Source organism: Hippoglossus stenolepis, chromosome 13, assembly GCF_022539355.2.
Source record: "Hippoglossus stenolepis isolate QCI-W04-F060 chromosome 13, HSTE1.2, whole genome shotgun sequence".
NCBI classification, from domain to species: Eukaryota; Metazoa; Chordata; class Actinopteri; order Pleuronectiformes; family Pleuronectidae; genus Hippoglossus; species Hippoglossus stenolepis.
This window is the reverse complement of record NC_061495.1, coordinates 13,177,920-13,198,076: the sequence shown is the minus strand read 5'-3', so window position 1 is coordinate 13,198,076 and position 20,157 is coordinate 13,177,920. Positions and strand designations below refer to the sequence as shown.

The following is a 20,157-nucleotide window of genomic DNA, read 5'->3' as shown; positions in this document are numbered from 1 at the left end:
TGTTGAAAAATCTGACAATGTTTCCTGGATCCGCCCCCTATCCCGGATCTGAGAATTTAATGGGTTCTTCCTTTGGTCATCCTCCAACGCTCCGCTACATATCCTGGAAACTAGTTTTTGCATAATCTTGCTTTCAGCCAAACAAACATAAAAACCAACCAACACACAAAGAGACGGGGGTAAAAAAATAAAAAACCTCCTTGGCAGAGTTAGTAAGAAAACACAACAACAAAACAACACGTTGTTGTGGTTTGTGATCTGCACTTCAGAGCTACCGTACAAAAGAGTTTTAATTTGCTCCCAGGTAAATGTACCTTTTACTTCAAACCATAAGCAACCTTCATATTTGTATTAAGTTTATGAAGGCTCGAAGTGACAGCAGACATCTTTAAGCTCCTGCAGGTCAGAGACAAAAAGGTCCCGAAAATAGGTTTTAGTTTCTGGGTGTCATGAATTATTCTCTGAGAAATAAAGGAAAAAATTAAAAAACGTTTTGCAATGTTAAAGAAATGGAAAATAATTCCTTGATCTGGAGCCGCACCTTCATTTAATGGGTTCATCCCTGAATCTTACAGCATCCGTCCACTATGTTTTGTGGTAATTCATCTTTTAATTTTTTTCAAAATCCTGCTAAATAACAGACAAACAAACAGAGACAAAAACATAACCTGGAGGTTATCAACTGAATTACAGTAGAAGTTAACCTTGCATGCATGTGTGACATTTGTTGGCAGCAGCTGTAACGTGCTGTTACAATCCCACTATCGCCACCATCAACTCCATGAGCCCACTCACAGACTCCACTAATGTGATCTTATAGTGCCACACAGGGACCTGCGGGGAGCTCTATGAAAACATTCAAATCTCTTTACTATTCAAGTCTCTTCTTTTTAAAGACGCATTTAATATTTAATGCAGCAGCAGTGTATTGTCCACTCCCCTCATAAGCAGCAAACAGAGGGTGAAACGTGCCGGTCTCTCTGGGGTTCGGCCATTGTTATCCGGGCTGGAGATCTGAGTGTCAGGTCCTTACTGCATGCTCTCTCACTAATCCCTTTTTGAGCCTCATAAGAACACGGAGCAGTTCTGACTGTGGCATTAGGGCCTGTGCTATTTAATGCCAGTTGTGGGAATAGGCCGTCTGAATAGGGCCAGTGTACGAGGATATCACATTATTAGTAATCATATCTGCTTAAGCCAAGCTTGCTGCTCCAGATGGCTGCTTTCAAGTGCAAATGAACCAGTTAGACATGTCTGGTTTAATACACACTCAGGAATCACAAATAGCCATTGATTTTCTTCCCCCCGTCTCCCTCTCCATCCAGTGTTTCTGGTGGTATTGAGCTTGGATTAAATGGTCTCCTGAGCCTTTAAAGGGACATTGATTCTTCTAATTAATTGTGCGCTGTGCAGAACCAGAATGCATAAACCTGTCCGTATTAGCACTTCAAGTCAATTATTTTTGAGTTGGCCAGGAAGGAGAACAAACACTTACTGTACACAAAAGAAATGTTAGAACTTGTTTGGTTTCCTCAAGAAGTTTGATAGTGCTGTAATCAAAGACATATTAACATTTTGTGCTTGGGTACATGAAACTGGAACCGGCAGAGGAGAGGATTATTCACTCAGTGGGAATTCAGGCGCCCCATTGGAACAAAAACATGGAGGCCCATGTGTGTGTGTGTGTGTGTGTGTGGGAGAGAGAGAGTGTGAGTGTCTTGCAGTAAAGTAATTGAAGGCAATGAAATATATTGGAAACTAATCTTGTGCCAATATTTTCTATTTCTATTTCTAATATACATTCTTATTATGGTCTCTATATTGTCTACGGTGCCAATAAATATTTTGTTAAAGTATGTAACAGTCTATAACCTGTCCATCCTAAAAATGCTTTGTTTGGTTTATGACTGTTGGCTTTTGATTCAGTTTTTATTTTTACCTCACAGGCATCTGGGAAATACAGACAACAGGGAAGAAACTACGTCGTGGAGGATGGAGACATCATCTTTTTCAAATTTAACGCATCAAATGCACCAAAGAAAAAGTGACACAAGAACAATCTGTTTGTTTACATAACTGACTTTATTGTTACCTCTCTTTTCTTGGCTGATACACACCGCCAGTTCTTTTTTCATCCGCCCGTCCTGTAGGATCAAATCCCCCCTCGGGTGCCAAAGCACAGGTTCAGTAAACTCTGACAGCTTTGCTATTTAAGATCAGGATTGGCCCCCACTCCAAATTGTAGCAGCATTTGAAGGAGCATATTACTCTCCAGATACTTCATTAATCTCCATCACGGGTGCCAGCCCTGACACAGCTGACAGCGGGGACAATGCCACCTGCTCCTCTCCCCCTTCTGCAGATAATACATGTTTTACAGTAGCCCAGATGTCTACACTCAATAAAACATTTGACAAAAACCAGTCTGTGTGTGTTTTGGGATGTCTGTATTGAGTGGGAAGCTGCATGGGGACGCCGATAGCGGTCCTGCCGACCACTGATTAGAGAATTAAAAGACACAGCTGACACTGACTGTAGCAGAGCGGGGACAGTTATAATTAAATCTGTTAAGTGATGCTGATTTTAGAAGGTCACATGCAGCATGCAGGTGTTTTTTTGGCCAAAAGAATTGGTCAGTTTAAATGATTATTTGTAAAGCTACGGAGGTAACCTTTTATTCACACTTTTTATTTAATTTATGATTGATGAATACGTGCGTCCTCCCCTTCGCTGTCGCTACAGTTCTCAGCCTCAATCTTCACATATGCACAAAAATAGCATCTTTGTTATGTTTACAGTCTTACTCCCATCCCTCAACAATGAGGAAATTACATACCTACAAAAGAAATATTAATTCAAACCATATTTCCACCCCAAAAGTCCACATTTTATCATATTCTGTATAGTATGAAAATAGAAGTTGACACAATCCACAAGCACAAGCAGAAAACGATTCCTGTTGCTTGAAGTAGTGTTTTTCTCGCCCCTATACTTTGTGTGTAAGTGTTTGTGAAGCTTTTATGCTGATGGAATTGTATGGCGGCAGCCGCAGTTCTCCAAAGTAAGATTGTGTTCTCCATGGGAGTCCCAACAACGAGCGGCAGATCAGCAGTGCTTTGCTGAATATCTCGTAACCATTAAGATTGCAGAGAACAAAATGGCCTTTTGATGGGAACAAAAAAGATTGAATAAAAATGGTCATTTTACAGAGATAGCATTGCATATCCAAGTTTTGGATGGGATGTTTTTATGGAGTCTGTGCTATAGCAGCACAGAGAACAGTGTTTGTCATGGAAATAAGGTGGATTATAGTCTTTAAGGTTTGAGATCAGTGGCAAAATATAGCATAGTGTTTATTGAGGTTCGATGGAACAAAGGACGATTGACAAAATGTGCATCAAATAACATTAAGCCTTCTTTTTAGCTTTAGCATTAACCGCTGATAATCACTTGTAAAAATTCCACGAAGTGAATCAAGGAAGTTATTACGACCAAGATTTACTACCATACAATATCCTGTGTACAACAACAGGCTGTTTTCTAAGTGAAACCATACAAATCCTCTGCAGAGCACAATGTGGGCTTGAGACAAAACTGTTTTTGCATTCTTCTCAGGATGTTGGTGGTGTTGGCCAACCTAAACCCTGCATAGAATATCATTCATCTGCTCTGTAGTCTTGAAGCTCGGGGATTGACGAGTTGCTCCCAGTGGTCTGAGTTGTGGCACATTTTGTTTTTCATAAAGCGACAGTAAATCTTCATAGAGTGAGTGATAAAGATTATTGGGCTTCCTCTCTATCCTGGTTTCACAGAGCACATACATGTGAACATGTAACCAGTGGTTAATAATACAAACAAATGGGTATTTATAGAGACTATAATGTGATGTAGGTGGATTGTAGAAGCAGTCCGACTGGTAAAGCCTCTCTGAGAAATAAAAGAAGTCCAGGAATGTGACAGATTCTCTGTTGCCTCAAATGTTCTGTCAGCCCCATCAATCAAGCGGTGCCACTGTGCCCCGAGGCAAACCACAGTGGCATCAAACCAAGAAGGGCACAGAGCGGAAAGCTCACTTTAAAACACACCATGGACATACTGCCGTAAATCACACACACACACCAAAGGCCTTTTAGGAATAAAACAAGAGTTATGTGTGAGTTAAAACAAATAAACATATAAATAATTAGAGCACTTTTCAGAGCAGTAACTGTGCTCAGGGGACTGTGTTGGGAAATTCAATGGTTCTTATAAATGTTTTGTATCATATTATTACAGAGTGGAAATGATCTCTATTTTGGATGACAATAGCCAAGTGTTGCCACGCTGTAATTATTACCATTGTGTGACTTGTCTGCCTGACATTTGTGCTATATACTGTACACAGAAGAGACATGAAATCAACATAGAATCCGGACTGGATTAAAGTAACAAATGTTCATGTATATGAGGGTTTACGCAACGTATCTTTCTTGTTTATGTTCTAGTTTCATGGTGATACTGAAGGCTTTGATTCACTGCTTTCCCTGTCAGTGGTAAAAAATTGCCAGTATAATGTTGCAAGAAGAAACGCCATTAACAGCTCTTGGAAAAAAAGAACTTCATTCATAACTTAAGGCAACAGTGCAGCAAAACATGCTGTAGGCATTGAAGTAAACGTTTAAAGTTTCTTTACACCTGCCAGTACAGGAAAAACAGGTAAATCAGCCATGTGATGTTAAAAAAACAAATCCTAAGCAACAGTCCTGCAATACCGGCTCATTTTACCATACTTGCTGTAAATAAGATATATCGCATATAGCTCAGCATTCACTGTGCACTGCTATACACCAGGCCACATCTTTCATCGTTACATAGAAACTGTATCTTTGTAGTCTAGTTGTTTATGTGTGTATATAAATACATATATTTTATAACAATTAGATTTGCATTACCTTTTTTTTACCTCATTGTATTTTATCTTGTTACGTTTTTTTGTTCTTACTCTGAATTCTTTTGTTTCTATAATAAATATGAACTTCCACAGTAAAATTACTATTTACATTATTTTTTCATTTGGTGAAATGCGACATAACATGTGAGACATGACAGAGCTAACTTTTAAAGGGGCAAACATTATATAATGTTGTATAATATGATGAAATAATATATACAGCGCAACAGGTAAAAACTAAAAAATGTAATGTAATTCAAATGTAATAGATACATGTGAGTCAGAGAGGAAATGTGTTTGTGTGTGTTCGTGTGCACAAACAAAGGAACCCAAAATGAATGAGAAGGGAGGACACTTTCATGTTACTGCCTTTGAAACCCTCCCTTATGTACAGCAGTTATAGTCTCAGTACCTCGGACAAAGAACAGTGTGGTGGTTCCTGTTCGCGAGTGCCTCAGCGTCGCCTATTACACACATTTGATATTCCACACACACTTCTTCTCTATGTAGCACCAGTTTCAATTTTCTCTCACAGGTCCCATTTACAGTGTCCCACAAGGTGCCTCCAGCAGGGCACTTTCTCTCTGTGGGGTCACTCTCTCTTGGACCGGCCATCATGAAAACAACTGTCAATATGTTAATCTGAAACACTCAAAGCCATTGTGGACTCGCTCTGTTACTCCTCTCAGCCTCCACATTTCTGCACTGTCTGCCACAACAATGACAACTCCCAGATGATATTGGGAAGAGGCTTTTTGCATTAAATAACAACATCTTTTTCTTGTAATTCCTCATCCATTATTTCATCCAGATCTGTTATTAAAGCATATAATCTGTATCACATTTCCCAGCCATAATCCTAAAGGAAAATTAAAGCTAGACGGCCTGTGCATGCGGAGCGAAGGTCATGGATGCGGCTGTTTACAGTTTTATCTATCACTGGATCCTTGTGTACTCAAAGTCCCACTGGGTAATTGCCCTCACATACATCACAGATTCCTCTCATGAGGCGAATACAACACAACGTCGATACAGTCTCATTTCCCTTGTATGCAGCTGTGGCTGGAGACAACACTCACGGGCCTGAAGACAAACACCGTGCCGCAGCTCCTAGTCTCGTGTAGGCCACGGTGTCCTGCAAGTTTGTTTTGTTGTTGTTGCTTTTAGGGTTTCTGACTTTTCCCGTTAACTTGGAGGTCTTTGTAGAATCGTTGATATGTTTCCAAGGACTCTTGGAGTAAGACAGACACAGCTGCAAGGTTTTTCTGAAGCTGCTTCCATTGGCCTGTGTTTACCTGACACTTGGATTGACAGCAGAGTGATTGGAAATATCCACCATTCACTGCTGTGAGCTCCTGAGTGCACAGAAAGTGCTTTTGTAGTCTGGCTGTAATGGGCCAAGTTTGAATTGAAGGTTGAGAGAAATAGCCTCACTGCAGTCGCTCACTGTGAGGAACTGACACACCACAAATAATACTCAGAAGTGGGGTCCTGATAGCATCACAGCCACATATCAGGTACAATAGGATGCAGGTTCTCATTTCAATGCACTTTCACAATGTCGTAATGTGCACAATCAGATGGAGGGGAAGAAATCCACTCAAATGCAAACTCCGATTGTGTCTTGATTGTGTGTTTTTTGTTCAAGTAATCGTCACAAAAGACATCTTAAAACTCAATTGCAGATCACTTTCTAATGCAGAAGAACGACAAAGCCATGGTTCGTTTTCAAAAACACAAGGCGACAAAGATAAATGGCATCGGGGAAGAATTCAGGTACAACGGGAAGTCTGATTTTTATGTAACTGTGCCATTGATCGAGTAAAGTATACTTTGTAGGCAAAAAAATTGCAATACCCTGATCTACAGAATAGATATGTGAGTATTTGGTAGTGTGGTTGGTATTTGGTTGTGTTGCAAGTGTTTGGTTGTGTTATGAGTACTAGGTTGTGCTTTATTTGCTTGTGCTGTGGTATTCAGTTATGTTGCCAGTATTAGGTCGTGTTTTATTGAGTTGTGTTGTCAGTATTTGGTTTCGGCTTATTGAGTTGTGTTGTCAGTATTTGGTTTCGGTGTATTGAGTTGTGTTGTCAGTATTTGGTTGTGTTGCAAGTATTTGGTTGGTTGGGTATTTGGAACACATTTTCTATTGGCCATTCGTTTTGTCTATTTACATATGTTTTCTAAGTTACGCTCAGAGTCACCATACTTATGTACTTTGGGAACTTTTGTAGTTGTGTGCAATATGTTATCATTGCATATGTGCAATATTTGATCAAGGCTGCGTGTGTGCAATACTTTGTCAATATTGCAATACATGCAAAAGAGAATATTAAAGTAATTCAACTTTTCTTTAATTGAATTTGCTGCACAGGAATCCCTGGCAGAAGAGATACAGTCTCTCAGTGAGACATTTCTGGTTAAATAAAGGATAAATAAATAAAAAGGAACATACGTGGTGTAATGAGTTGCAAACCAATGACTTAATGGGCACAGGTTCAAGGTTTATTGTAAATGTTAAAGGTGTGGGGTGATATAAATGGTATTTCATGGAGAAAGTCATTATGTAACAGCTTGACTAGCAAGTTGTGGACTTAAATGCTGATGAGTCTCAAGTGTTCTGATAATGTAACTGCACCTCTGTGTCTATGTCTTCAGACAACTTTTCTAAATTTTTTATTTTACACACTTCAGAGGCTACAAGTCACCTGTTCCCTGCACAGCTCTGATTCACTGTTAAACCTGCGAAAAGCCCAACTACGATCCACGATACTGTAAAAAAACTAACAATGCATAATAAACAGGAAGTGGCCAACAAAAGATGATTGGCGCGTCGGGGGACCAATCGCGACGCGGCGTGCGGAGCGAGCGACCAATCAGCTCGATGAAGAACGGCGGGACTTCCTGTGCGTGACGCAAACGCTGCTGGTCAACAGCGCAGGCCCCACCCTTTGTGTTCCCCCCTCACCGCCCGTCAATCAAAATACAAAGAAATCTTGACAGTTATCACCTGATTTTTTACGCGCATGCTTTCGATATAATCCGCCGATCATGTCCGGTGGCTTGTGACTGTCAGGACTCTCCGGTTCACGACGAGTCACGCGATGACTGGTATGTAACATCTGTCTCAGTCCTCGGAAGCTAACAGGCTATCAGGCTATGAGGCATCCTCCGGTTACATTAGCTCGCTAGCAGGGGATGTCTGTCGGTGATCATGCTAATCACCGCCGGGGTAAAATAGCGTTAGCAGCTAGCTAGCTTAGCTCGTCTATCGTTAAAAGTCAGCGAATCTGAATCCAGTCGACCCCGCACTGTTCGTTTCCTGCACGGAGCTTCGTAGTATTAGTTGTAACCGTGTTGTTAGCTAGTACAGCGACGCTATAATAGCCCAGCAGATGTTTTGCATGCATGCATGTGTGTGTGTGTGTGTGTGTAGCTAACGTTAGCTTCGGCTAACACCGCCTAACCTAAATCGTTTTACCACACAGCACGAGAACAGCCATTGAAACCAGAAGATATGGCTGCCATGGAGGTGGACAGCAGTCACAGCGACTTTCTGTCGCAGGAGGACGGCAGGGGCGGCCAGGTAAGGCGTCTCTCTCTCTCTCCCGGGGGGGCTAACACTCATTATGTCGCTGCTGCGTTGTCAGTAGCTGAGCGGCGCTTAGTGGAGTTCACACATTTCAAACTTGGGAGGTGGGAATTGTCTCAGGAAACACTTCGTCTCGGGCAGCGCCGAGAATCCCGCCTCCTACGCTGGGATCGAAGTGACAGGCCAGTTACAGACACCACCGCCAGGCTGCTAACCCCTGGGTTGCTGCCTGCGGGGCTCGAACACAGGACAAGGAAGTCCCTCCTAACTTTAGCTCTTTAGCAGCGAGTCACCACTCTCTGTGTGGTCGCCCACTCGCTCTTCCTTTTAAAGTAGTCCCCCCCCCTTCCCTCAGCCGCCCCCCCTCGACCTGCTGGCGACCACCTGCACTAGGGTTGAGTCCTGAGGTTGGGTCACCGTCATCAGAGGTGGACAGAGCTGCTGCTGGTGCTGATGCTGCTGAGGTGGAACCTTCACCCACAGCAGAGCGAGGCTGAGCTTGCTCTCGCTTCCATGGAATTGGATCCTCTGTAATTTGGCTTCAAAACAAGAAAATGTGTCATTGCTACAGCTGGAATGTGTTTTAATTATTCAAACAGACCAAGTAAGGACACCTACAGCTTTCTGGTCACATGACAGTTTTCCTTAAAGGGATAGTTCACTGAAAAATATATAAATTCACTCATTATCTACTCACCCCTATGCAGATGGAGGGGTGGGGTGAAGTGTTTGAGTCCACAAATCACTTTAGGAGTTTCAGGGCTGAACAGTGTTGCAGCCAAATCTAATACAATTGAAGTAACTGGGGGACGATTCTTCAGACGTAATAAAACAACATGAAATGCCTCCATACTGCTTTTGTGGTGTCATCCAAGGAACCGGCATTCAAATTCGACTCGAAACGGCGTCAATAACATGTGTTTTAAGCCTGTTGTTGAGATTGTATTTATAGTAAATTAAAACTGAATTATCGCAGAAGAGAATGGCAGTGTAGAGTTTAAGAAAACTCTGAGATTGTCTCTGAGATTGAAATCCCCTGTTAAATACAAACCATGGTGTGTTTACCCAGTTCTTCTGCTTAAATTAGACCAATAAAAACACTGTGCCTTCAAATCTTAAACAAATCTCAAACAGATGCATGAAATGATTTCAAAAAATCTGGCTATGACAACCAGAGAAGATAAATGGAACATTTAAGTATGTTTAGGTCGAGCATGAGCCGCGGCAGGCCATTACATTTCCCCTGTGTGTGTCTGTGTGTAGCAGCGATGATGCACAGCAGCAGGACAAGCTAATGATGTTGTCTGATGAATGAGCTGCTACTGTCGGACCTCAGTGGTGACTTCAGGTTTACAAATCTTTATTTGTTATGATTTGTAATAAATCAGTGTCGACCTTAAATGTACTACAACTAAAAGATTAAAAGCCATGGATTATTTTTTATCTTTGTTCTTGACCAAGAGAACCAAACTTAGACTGTGAATAAAACTTTACTCCATTTTTTTGCCCATTTTGCTGTTTGCTTCCCAATATTTCTGATACTAATTTTGTGAAATGCAAGCATCATGATTTATCCTCGACAATATTGGGCCATGTGTGCAGGCTATAACTAGGCTGCAACTTACTTTATCTATTTAGCTTACATCAGGGGCTTGATTTTTTTTTCTTTTTTAAATGTCAACCATTTTCTTAAGCAGACCTCTGATTCCTCTTCTCAGCTCACTGGAACTGACAAATGGGAGGTGTTGACACCCACAACAAAGGATGAATCTGGGATGATACAAATCCAAAGTCAAGGAATATTAACATCAAACGGACAGTATGTTCTTCCTCTTCAAAACCTACAAAGTCAGCCAATCTTTGTGACATCGGGAACGGCCTCCTCCAATGCCAACGCAGTGCCTAACATTCAGTACCAAGTAATTCCTCAGATTCAGACCGCGGACGGACAGCTGAGCTTCTCCACATCCAGCATGACTCAGGATGCCACGGGGCAGATTCAGATCCTGCCTGATGGTAGCCAGAGTCTCAGTGTTACATCAACTGCAAACATCCTTAATAACAACCAGAACCTCATATCACAGACTGGTAATGTCCATCAGATCCAGGGGGTTTCTATTGGCAGCTCCACCTTCAACAACCAGGGTCAGGTTGTTACTAATGTGCCTATGGGTTTGCCCGGGAATATCACTTTTGTTCCTATTAACAGCGTGGACTTGGACTCCCTGGGCCTGTCTGGAGCTCAAACTATAGCAACGGGGGTCACTGCTGATGGCCAGTTAATTATGACAAGTCAGCCTGTGGATGGCTCAGAGAGTCAGGTGAAGGCAGATGTTCATCTCACACAGACAATACCAGTCAGTGACTCGAATGCAAATCCTGACCTTTATGTGCCAACGTCTTCCTCTGAGCTACACATTTCAGTAAATGAATCAGGTCTGCTGACACAGGATTCGTCGTTGTCGTCAGTGGCTACTGAACAGGCCGACTCAAGCTCTGGTCTCCAAGAAGGCTACATCCAACAAAACCATGAGCAGGGCATCCAGGTGTCCTCAGCCACACCCATCATCCAGCTGCAGCAGGTGCCTGTTCAGACCACCAACGGTCAGGTGATGCAGACAGGCGGACAGGGTCTGCAGAACGTCCAGCTGATCAATCCGGGAACCTTCATCATCCAAGCCCAGACAGTCACGGCATCGGGTCAGATACAGTGGCAGACCTTTCAGGTGCAAGGAGTGCAGAACCTGCAGAACCTCCAGCTGCCGACCACACCACCCCAGCAGATAACCCTGGCCCCTGTCCAGACCCTGTCACTGGGGTCCAGTCAGGTCAGCATCAGCACAGGTCAGATCCCCAACCTGCAGACAGTGACGGTCAACTCAGTGGCCCAACAGGAAGGAGACACAGACACCATGGGAGGTAGGGCAGCTCTTTATTATTATACACACATTATTATCTCACGTGAGTGTGTACAATGCAAACTGTGCTTGACTGACATATCCACAACTCTCTTATTGGTGTTGATGCTCCTGGTAAGGTGGGATGAATTAGACCTTGATTATTCTTATTAGTACTTGGAGTCAAATAACCTCACGTCATTCCTCCAAAACCTCCTTATTTATGTTTGTTTAAAAAAAATCCTGTCACATCTCTCTGAAAGGTCCATCTTTATATTCTCCTACGTACGAAATGATTGCATCAATACAATGAAAGTGAATGGATTTTTCTTTGTGTTGCTCAAAACACACAATCCACAGTAACACTCGTGTAAGCTAGCACATCAAGTGTATTTGTCTTTGTGATATCTGTACTGTTGTAATGATTTGAGTTATCCCCATTATTTTAATTGTAAATTAATCAAACTTTTTTCTGTTGATCAATTAATAGATGTTTTTTTCACAGGAGACATTTAGACATGTTCAAATTTTAATTGTTGATCAAATCAATAATGGCTGAATTTAATGTATCTGCCTGGTTTCAGGGCTCCTGGTTTAGTTTGTGCTGCCTCACTGTCATGATTCAATAAGACACTTGGACAGAGAAAAGGACTTTTAATGTTATTAATCAGAACTGTGTAGTCTATAAAATCATGACAAAGGCAAATCAACAGCTGCTTAATGAAAACACATTTGAATCAATTCAAATGTAAAGTTTGAATCACGTGGAGTTTTCATTGTTAACATAGTTTACATGTATTGTATACATAAATAATATTAATAGTATATGTAAATAAGCATGTGTTGTGCACTGACAATGCATTGTCTTTAAAGCCATCTTGTGTTAAATGCTGGTGTTAAAACATTTAACACTTTTTTTTAACTGTTGCAAAGTTTATTTAGTTTAATTAATTAACTATTAAAATAAGTGATGACACTGATGTATTTTCTGTCAATCAACTAATTATTTTATCGCTGTGTTTAATATGGATACTGTGCAATTTGCCACCATGCTGTCAGCAACGCACAATCATAAAATACCTCTCTGGCTTTTTGTCGTGTTATTACCAGAGCTTGTGTTGACATTAACGCACACATTCATTTCAGACATTCAGATAAAGGAAGAGCCAGACTCTGGAGAGTGGCAGCTGAGCACCGACTCCACCCTGAACACGAGTGATCTGTCCCACCTGCGCGTCAGGCTGGTGGATGACGATGATCAGTTGGGTCAGGAGGGCAAGAGGCTGCGCCGGGTGGCATGTACTTGCCCCAACTGTAAAGAGTCAGGTGGCAGGTTAGTAATCTCCACACTCTGTGAGTCGTTTGGGTGTCGTGGCTGCCTCTGCAGGGGAAATAACGGAGCCTAACTGTCAGTGCATTTGTTTCTCAGAGGATCCAGCACGGGGAAAAAGAAGCAGCACATCTGCCACATCGCAGGCTGTGGGAAAGTATACGGAAAGACATCGCACCTGCGAGCACACCTGCGCTGGCATTCAGGGGAGCGACCTTTTGTTTGCAGCTGGATGTTCTGTGGGAAGAGGTTCACACGCAGCGACGAGCTGCAGAGACACAGGAGAACACACACAGGTGCCCTTTTTTGGATCCCTTAGTGTTTGCACATCAGGAAAACATCAGTGTAATGTTCTTGTTTTTTGCTCTTCAAAATGTGAGTCACAAAAGAAATAACAGCATCTTCCCTCCACCCTGAATTAATATGTAAAATGTCAGGTTAGGAATGAAGACCACTGTGGAAACATATCCAGATTTTACAGTCTTGATAGTAATTTTCCAGTTCAGAATGTTTTAACAGTTTATGCAGCACCATAATTTACAAGATTTGTTAACCGATTATGTAACAAACATTTCAAGAGATGCTAGTAATGAGCTGTGGCTTTTATATTCATCCCATGGTTCTTTATTGAGTGTGGACTCAGCCTCTCATCAGCTCGCCTGCTCTGTTTTGAATTTTATAGAATGTTCCTTTGTAATTACAATCGTTACTCATGGGGTGAAATGCACAACATGTTTATTTGCTGGTTTTGAGAAAACAGGTTGGCACTCAACTATGACTGGGTAACGAAAACAATATTAATAATCATCCCAATATAATTTTCATCAATTGCAATATAACAAAAGTCTAAAATATGGATTGAATGCTGATGCATTGTGCAAACAAAGTGAGGAGGTATAACACATGATTGATCTACCTATTTAAAGCAGGGATTAAAATGTGGCTGTACACACGATAATAATCTATTATTTTAACATCAGTGACAGCTCTACCTTTCATTTTCTTCTTCTTCATTTTCTTTGATATAATTCATAAATCAAACAAACTGAACTTCTGTGCCACTGTCTTAAACTTATATCCCTTCCTTAAAAACATATCCTCCAGACAGATGACAGGTTTGACCCTCTCCAAATGTATTCACCACCAAACTATTTACCCTTCAAACTGTATTTTCTCTCCGGCAGGCGAGAAGAAGTTTGTCTGCCCAGAATGTTCCAAGCGCTTCATGCGGAGCGACCACCTGGCGAAGCACATTAAAACTCATCAGAACAAAAAAGGTGTGAACTCTGGCAGCGCAGTGGTGGCCTCGATGGAATCCGCAGGGTCCTCGGACAGTATCATCACCACGGCGGGCGGGACCACCCTCATCCTCACCAACATCCAGCAGGGCTCCAACGCCGCCCAGGACATCCTGGCCAATGCAGAGATCCCGCTCCAGCTCGTCACCACAGTAGCGGCCAGTGAAGTCATGGAGTGATTTACACTCCGCGTATGAACTTGTGCAAACTCCCGCATACTGTATACTCCTACCTGCGTTTTTATTCACGTTTTGGAAGAAAACTGAAATTATAAATATATATATACATATATATTTTAACACGAAAATAGTCCGACCATGTCCGTACTCAGTTTCTAATGAGGAAAAACTAGTATCTGAGACTAAAAGAAGGTGGAAAAAACATTGCAGTAAACACACAAAGAAATGCCTTATTTTGTACAATATTGTGTAGTTGCAAATGTAGGATGCCATTATGTTTTGAATCTACTAATATGTTAATGTGTTTTTTCATGACAAATTATTGGTAAGTTGAGCAATTTTCTCCTCCGCCTTTTTGCTGGTGGTTTGTTCTGATGAGGTAAAGTATGTTCCATATTGCTCTCAGCAAAGACTCAATCTCACCACAGAGATCCTTTTATCCAGCTCGAGTTATGTTATTGCTTATGTCCTCGCAAATCTCTTAATGTAACATGTTTTATTTTCACTGTCCTCTTTTACTGTCAGTCTGCTTGCACATTAGCAAACCTCCTTCCTGCGTTTATTTTTAAAAGACAAACTCTTCACACAGACTACATTGCAGGTGAAAATGAAAAACAATCAATTTTTTTGTATTGTAATTCCTCTTGAACATAAAATGTTGATATGATATATACGTCATTTGCTTATTAAATATTTTGACCGAACCACTATTTATATCAGGCTTTACATAGAAAATGCATTTGTGATATTAAAAGTCAAAATATTTCCTACGGTTCCATTATATGTAATTCAAATGTGTTTTCCTTCTATGGGAGGATTTCAAAACGAGGAGAGAAAAAAACTTTCGTTGTTATATGAAGAGTAAAAGCCATTTTTGAAGATAATTGCCAAAATTTGACCACAAACTCAGGGTGACTTGTGACTGTGTGACACGAGTAAAGTTCATCACCCCTCGAGCTTCTTGGACAATGAGGGTGTTGTGGAGAGATGTAATCAGATGGACCAAAGGCTGAGGTGAATTAAGCTGTCACCACGTTACCTGTGCTTGTTAAATCTCACCGTCGTTTTTCTTTTTTTTGTAACCATAACCATTATGGAAACAGAATTCTTCAGCAGTATCTTGCTCCATCACTTATCTATTATGCAGTTGGGAAAAAAAATCAGTGTATTACTAAAAGCGGTACTCTTTCTATTAACAGCACTGTTCATCTTGTTTGTTGATAATCCTTTTTTTTTTTTTTTAAATGAAAAATATGTTTTGTATACTTCCCAAGAAACCACTTTATATCCATCGTCAGTACTATTGTTTCTTTCTTTGTTGATACTCATGGTTTATTTTACGTTGCATTGTCCTGTTCCATATTGTTTTTCTTTCTTTTTTTTTTAACCCCTCAACTGTTGAGTAGTGAACGTCACATGAGGATAATTGTGTATTTTCTTTAAATCCAACCGGTTGCCACATGGTCCTTTTCAGGAGATTACACTTGAGCCTTTAAGTCAGATAGCACAGAAAGCAAGATGCTTTAGAAACACTCAAACACCATCTTCCTATTATGTACTAAACACTGAAGTTTTATCTTCAATCAAATCTTCTGTATAAATATGTCAATATAACAATATAAACTCTTCTGTCACACTTGAATTTCCTTTGGATTTTTGCTTTATTTTAAAATTCAGTTTTTACATTTGTCTCACTTGTACCATGTCTGTTATCGGAGGACGGCGTGATATTTCAGACTAAATGACAATGTACATCAAGTTCTCATTTGTCTTTGCACTTGAAATGTTTGGTTTCTCATGTCATGTCATATCATCAAGCCAGGCACTGCGTTCTCTACTCCCCCCCACCCCAAAGGGTTTACACTGGGCCAGTAGTCCAGTAGATGTCACTGCAGCCAAGGGAGCAGGACGAGACGTGTGACCCCTCGACCTTCCCCTGGTGTTGTGTTCCCGGGATGGAGACAGAAGTCACCGGGGCCAAAAGGAGGTGTGGACCCTCAATTAACCACGAGTTAATGTCACACAGAAATGTCAGGAACATATTCTGCTGCCGGAGAACAAAGTAGTGTCTCATGACTTTGAACCAACCCAGCAGAGTTAACACCTCATTCTGTATGACCTGGATTCATCTACGTTTGAGTGGAACAGAAGGAAAAGCTTTTTAAATGAACTGCTCCGTCTTGTTTCTTAAACACATAGTTTAATGTCCTTATAGATTGTTAAAAATAGAACTTGTTTTATATTTTTGGATAAATGAACCTGATATTTCAGCAGCACATAAGAGCTGTATCACTTTACCTCTTTACACTAAATGGGACATTTACCTAATTATGTAATGTTTAATATGAGGCTCAAACAGCAGCATGAGAGAGATGAAATGTCTCACAGCCTTCACCTGGTTTCAGTGCCTGCATGTGAACATAATTAAAATGATAGTCTGTGAAAAGCTTTATCTGGTAAATCAGAGTGAAGAGCACATGCTTTTTGAGTCTTTGTCGATTTTGCTGAAAACGAGCGAGGAAATGTGGTCTGTGCCGTTAAAAAAAGGACTCGTCCTTTCCGTCGTTCCTTTCATTTGCATAATTTAATGAATCCAATTCATTGTAATGCAATACCAAGTGCAGCAGGAACATAGAATGACAGTTTGAGTTAATGAAATGTGTTAACGGTATCATCATTTACTTGTATGTTAATTAGTCCAATTAATTTCCCCTGCTCGGTAATCTGAATATTGTAATAATCTTTGCTTCCCTGCAGGAATGAAATCTATGATACACACACCTCCGGGGCCGTCTGCAACGAGAGCCGTGGGTTTTCCACTTGTGTGGCAGATTTGAGTGAGTGCACGGAAATGTTTTCAAATGTGAGATTTAGGAATGTTTCTGTTTTTTTTAAACATTTCCTATGTCAGATTTTTATTTATTTTATGACATTCCTGAAGCTTTTATGATGCAAATCACACCCACTGCTGGGAGTGCACTGAGGAGCGGAGGGCGAGTGTCTGGTGTCAGTGGCAGGATAACTTTGTCTTGCTTGACAAAGTGCCATCACCTCATAGCAGGAGGCATGTGTCTCCTGGCCTCTGCAGATAAAAGCTGCCATCGGTGGGCGACCCTCCCCGGCAGCTCAGCAGGTTTAAAAAAGGAGGAAGAGAGAAATCGTGCGGCTGCCGAGCGTGACTCTGTGCACGCTGTCATTTCAGATGACCACCCGGACTGGAGGCCAACTCTGTCGCACTTCTCTTCTCTGTTCTCACATGTTGATGCCATTATCAGATTAAGATGAGCATTAACAGCCACGTTAATGAATCTGGCAGCGTCGGTGTATAATTGTTAAATTAAAAGAAATACACAGAAGCAAGTAAAGCTTCCTGTGGATTTGATTTGCTGAGGCGAACACGTCTTTGCAGCACAGACTCGGTTCCTCTCCATCACTTATGTGGTTTGAACATAATGTGGCACAAATTCTTCGAACGGACAATGACACAAGGGAAGATTCTTATTTTCAGTCACGCGGCCTTAAAATTGTGTTTTTTGTGAACGACAGGTAGCGATTCAAACATTTCTTACACTACAAGTTGTTTTGTACCAAATAGCTTTGGTTCTTCTGGCTCAGTTTGAATAGCAGTGTAATTGTACACGGTGCTCAACTTCTCTTCCAATTCATGTGCAAAATGCATAAATACAATAACTCTGCAGAGGCAGAGGAACACTATAATCATGCAATAACATTTCTGAGTGTATGTGTGATAGAATTCAAAATGCTATTGGGATTATGGTTCTTAACCATTGGGAGGTAATGTGAACTGCGGGCAGAAATGACTTATTGCATTATACTGTCCCAAATATACAAAATACTTCAGGGAGCGGGCTGCTTCTTCCCTATCTCTGCCCAATTTTAACTGTTTTCCTCCGTTGTTGAAGGATAGGCCTGCAATTTTGCAAAATGACTATTATTTGCCTTTCTCGAGGAATCAACAACTTGAAAGTACAGTGCAATGAATTGTTGGGGTTCTGCAGCTGCATTCATTTACAATGTGTCTTTTCTGTGAAACATCTCACAGGCTTTAGAGCATGACGCCTTTATTTCATTTTTCTTTAGGATATAAACTGCTGGGCTCATCATAAGTGAAAAGCTCTTACCTCTCTGCTTAATATTGTGTTTGCTGCAGGGAACTAATGGTGTTTTTTCTGATAAACCATTAGAACATTTCAAACTACATTTAAAAAAAAAAAGTGGCTTGTGTTTCCACATTCCTGACACATTCTTGCCCTTGATCAACTACAGAAGGCAAACAATAGCTTAGATCATTTTCCCCAGGCAAGGAAACACAGCATGGATCAACTCAATAACCTGATATTCCCTGTCTACTGAATGTGGCCAATTTAGCAAAGGTCAGCGCCTTTTTTTTTTATTCCAGAGACAATTTGGTGACCTCCCTCCGGAGCCCCAGCGGGACCCGAGGAGACAAACAGAATCGTCGAGCTGCAAAGTGCTCGTGTTGACATTGCGTTCAGGTCTGGACTTCTCAAGGTGAACAGATACCTGGTGTGGGACAGAGGGGGCCATTATGCAAACCTGATAGCCACGGCAAGCAGTCACATGCCTGTGACCGAGTTTGTCTTGTATTTTTCCGTCGTTATTTATGGAGTCAGGTCGGGTGGTTGTTGGCTCGGCTGCAAACCGTCTTCCATCCTCCCTTTTATATGCTAAAGAGCCGTTCACAACTTCAAATTAAAAGCTCTTGTTTCAGGGGAAATTATGGCCTTACGATGGTCTTGTTCCGGTGCAGTCAATCTTTGCTGTCTTTATTGTAAAATGTCCCTCTCCTGCTGTTTTGCATCTATAGAACAGATTTTTTCTTTCTAGAACAAACTGTGAAAATTGAATCTCTAGACAATGAGACAGCTCCATCAAATTTTCCACGTCCACCTTTGCCCTCATTCACAGTGTGCGTCGGTTTTCAGTGAGGAAACAATTGTGTAAGAGGATGTTAGAGATCCATATGAGAAGATTAGGAGCAATCATCTTTAGCCATTCCCTGCAGCACTCATATAGTTGTCCCACTGTACAAAATAACTCTGTCTTTGTTGTGCACCTCAAGGTCAAACGAGACAATCGCTTCAACTTCTGTGGACTCGAGTTGGAAGGAGAAAAAAAACCCCAGTATTTTCTTTTGGTGACAAGAGCTGGCCCTCAGTGTTACTCAGCCCATTGAAAACGATTTCAGATATGAAAGGGGATGTTTTGTATTTGAAAATGTACATTAAACGGTGTCAACAACATCCTGGAGGTCAGAGAAGAGTCCCCCCGCGCAGACTGAATCCGGCTGCGGCGCCCGAAGACTCGACACCCCCCTGAGTGGCGGCTCTGTGATGGCTCTCAGTTTCTCTCGTCATGTCCCTGGCAGCTTTGACACAGGTAATATGCATGCACGCTGACAGTGCCTGCGATGTGCTGCAGAGACAATGATGTACATATCATTTTCCTCCCTGACTGATTGAAGACTGTAATCTGTGCTGGACTTTCTCTCTGATTACACACGTCTCAGGGAGCAAAACAAGGACTCTGAGCCTCCACTGGGCACCGGGCTCATCCAGGGCTTTCAGCCTTCAAGAGGACTGAAGTCTGCCTTTAAGGTGAGCTCAATTTTCGTCCAATTTACACTATTGTTACAAGTGTCGGATAGAATGCATCTGGCAGATAGTGGTCAAACAGTGGCTGTCTGAAGATGACACGGGAACAGAGATGTATCTGGCACCCAAGGTCATCCCATTCCCATCTCCGGCACAGTTGTGAATGTTTAGAGCGCCTGCGAAGAGAGAGAAACGGTATCATGAATTTTACATTCACCAGCTTTGAAACAGTATCATGAATTTTACATTCACCAGCTTTGTGCTCTCGTACAAAAGATAAAGTATCTCCTACAGC

At 41.5% G+C, this 20,157-nt stretch overlaps 2 protein-coding genes across 2 annotated transcripts in view; both read left to right on the top strand.

Moving 5' to 3' along the window:
- Nucleotides 1–2,420, top strand: part of LOC118120370 (obg-like ATPase 1) — a 41,264-nt gene extending 38,844 nt beyond the window's left edge. Inside the window, exon 11 of the mRNA XM_035175215.2 lies at nucleotides 1,947–2,420. Within this exon, the coding sequence (XP_035031106.1) occupies nucleotides 1,947–2,048 (102 nt within the window). The 3' untranslated portion in view covers nucleotides 2,049–2,420. The remainder of the gene's footprint in view (nucleotides 1–1,946) is intronic.
- A 5,440-nt stretch (nucleotides 2,421–7,860) lies between these two features.
- On the top strand, nucleotides 7,861–15,868 carry sp3a (sp3a transcription factor). Its single transcript, XM_035175049.2, has 6 exons — nucleotides 7,861–8,041; nucleotides 8,419–8,516; nucleotides 10,241–11,441; nucleotides 12,566–12,752; nucleotides 12,849–13,045; nucleotides 13,934–15,868. Exons 1-6 carry the CDS (start codon nucleotides 8,035–8,037, stop codon nucleotides 14,224–14,226), a joined length of 1,983 nt encoding a protein of 660 aa, XP_035030940.1. The 5' UTR covers nucleotides 7,861–8,034; the 3' UTR covers nucleotides 14,227–15,868.
- Nucleotides 15,869–20,157: the final 4,289 nt, after the last annotated feature.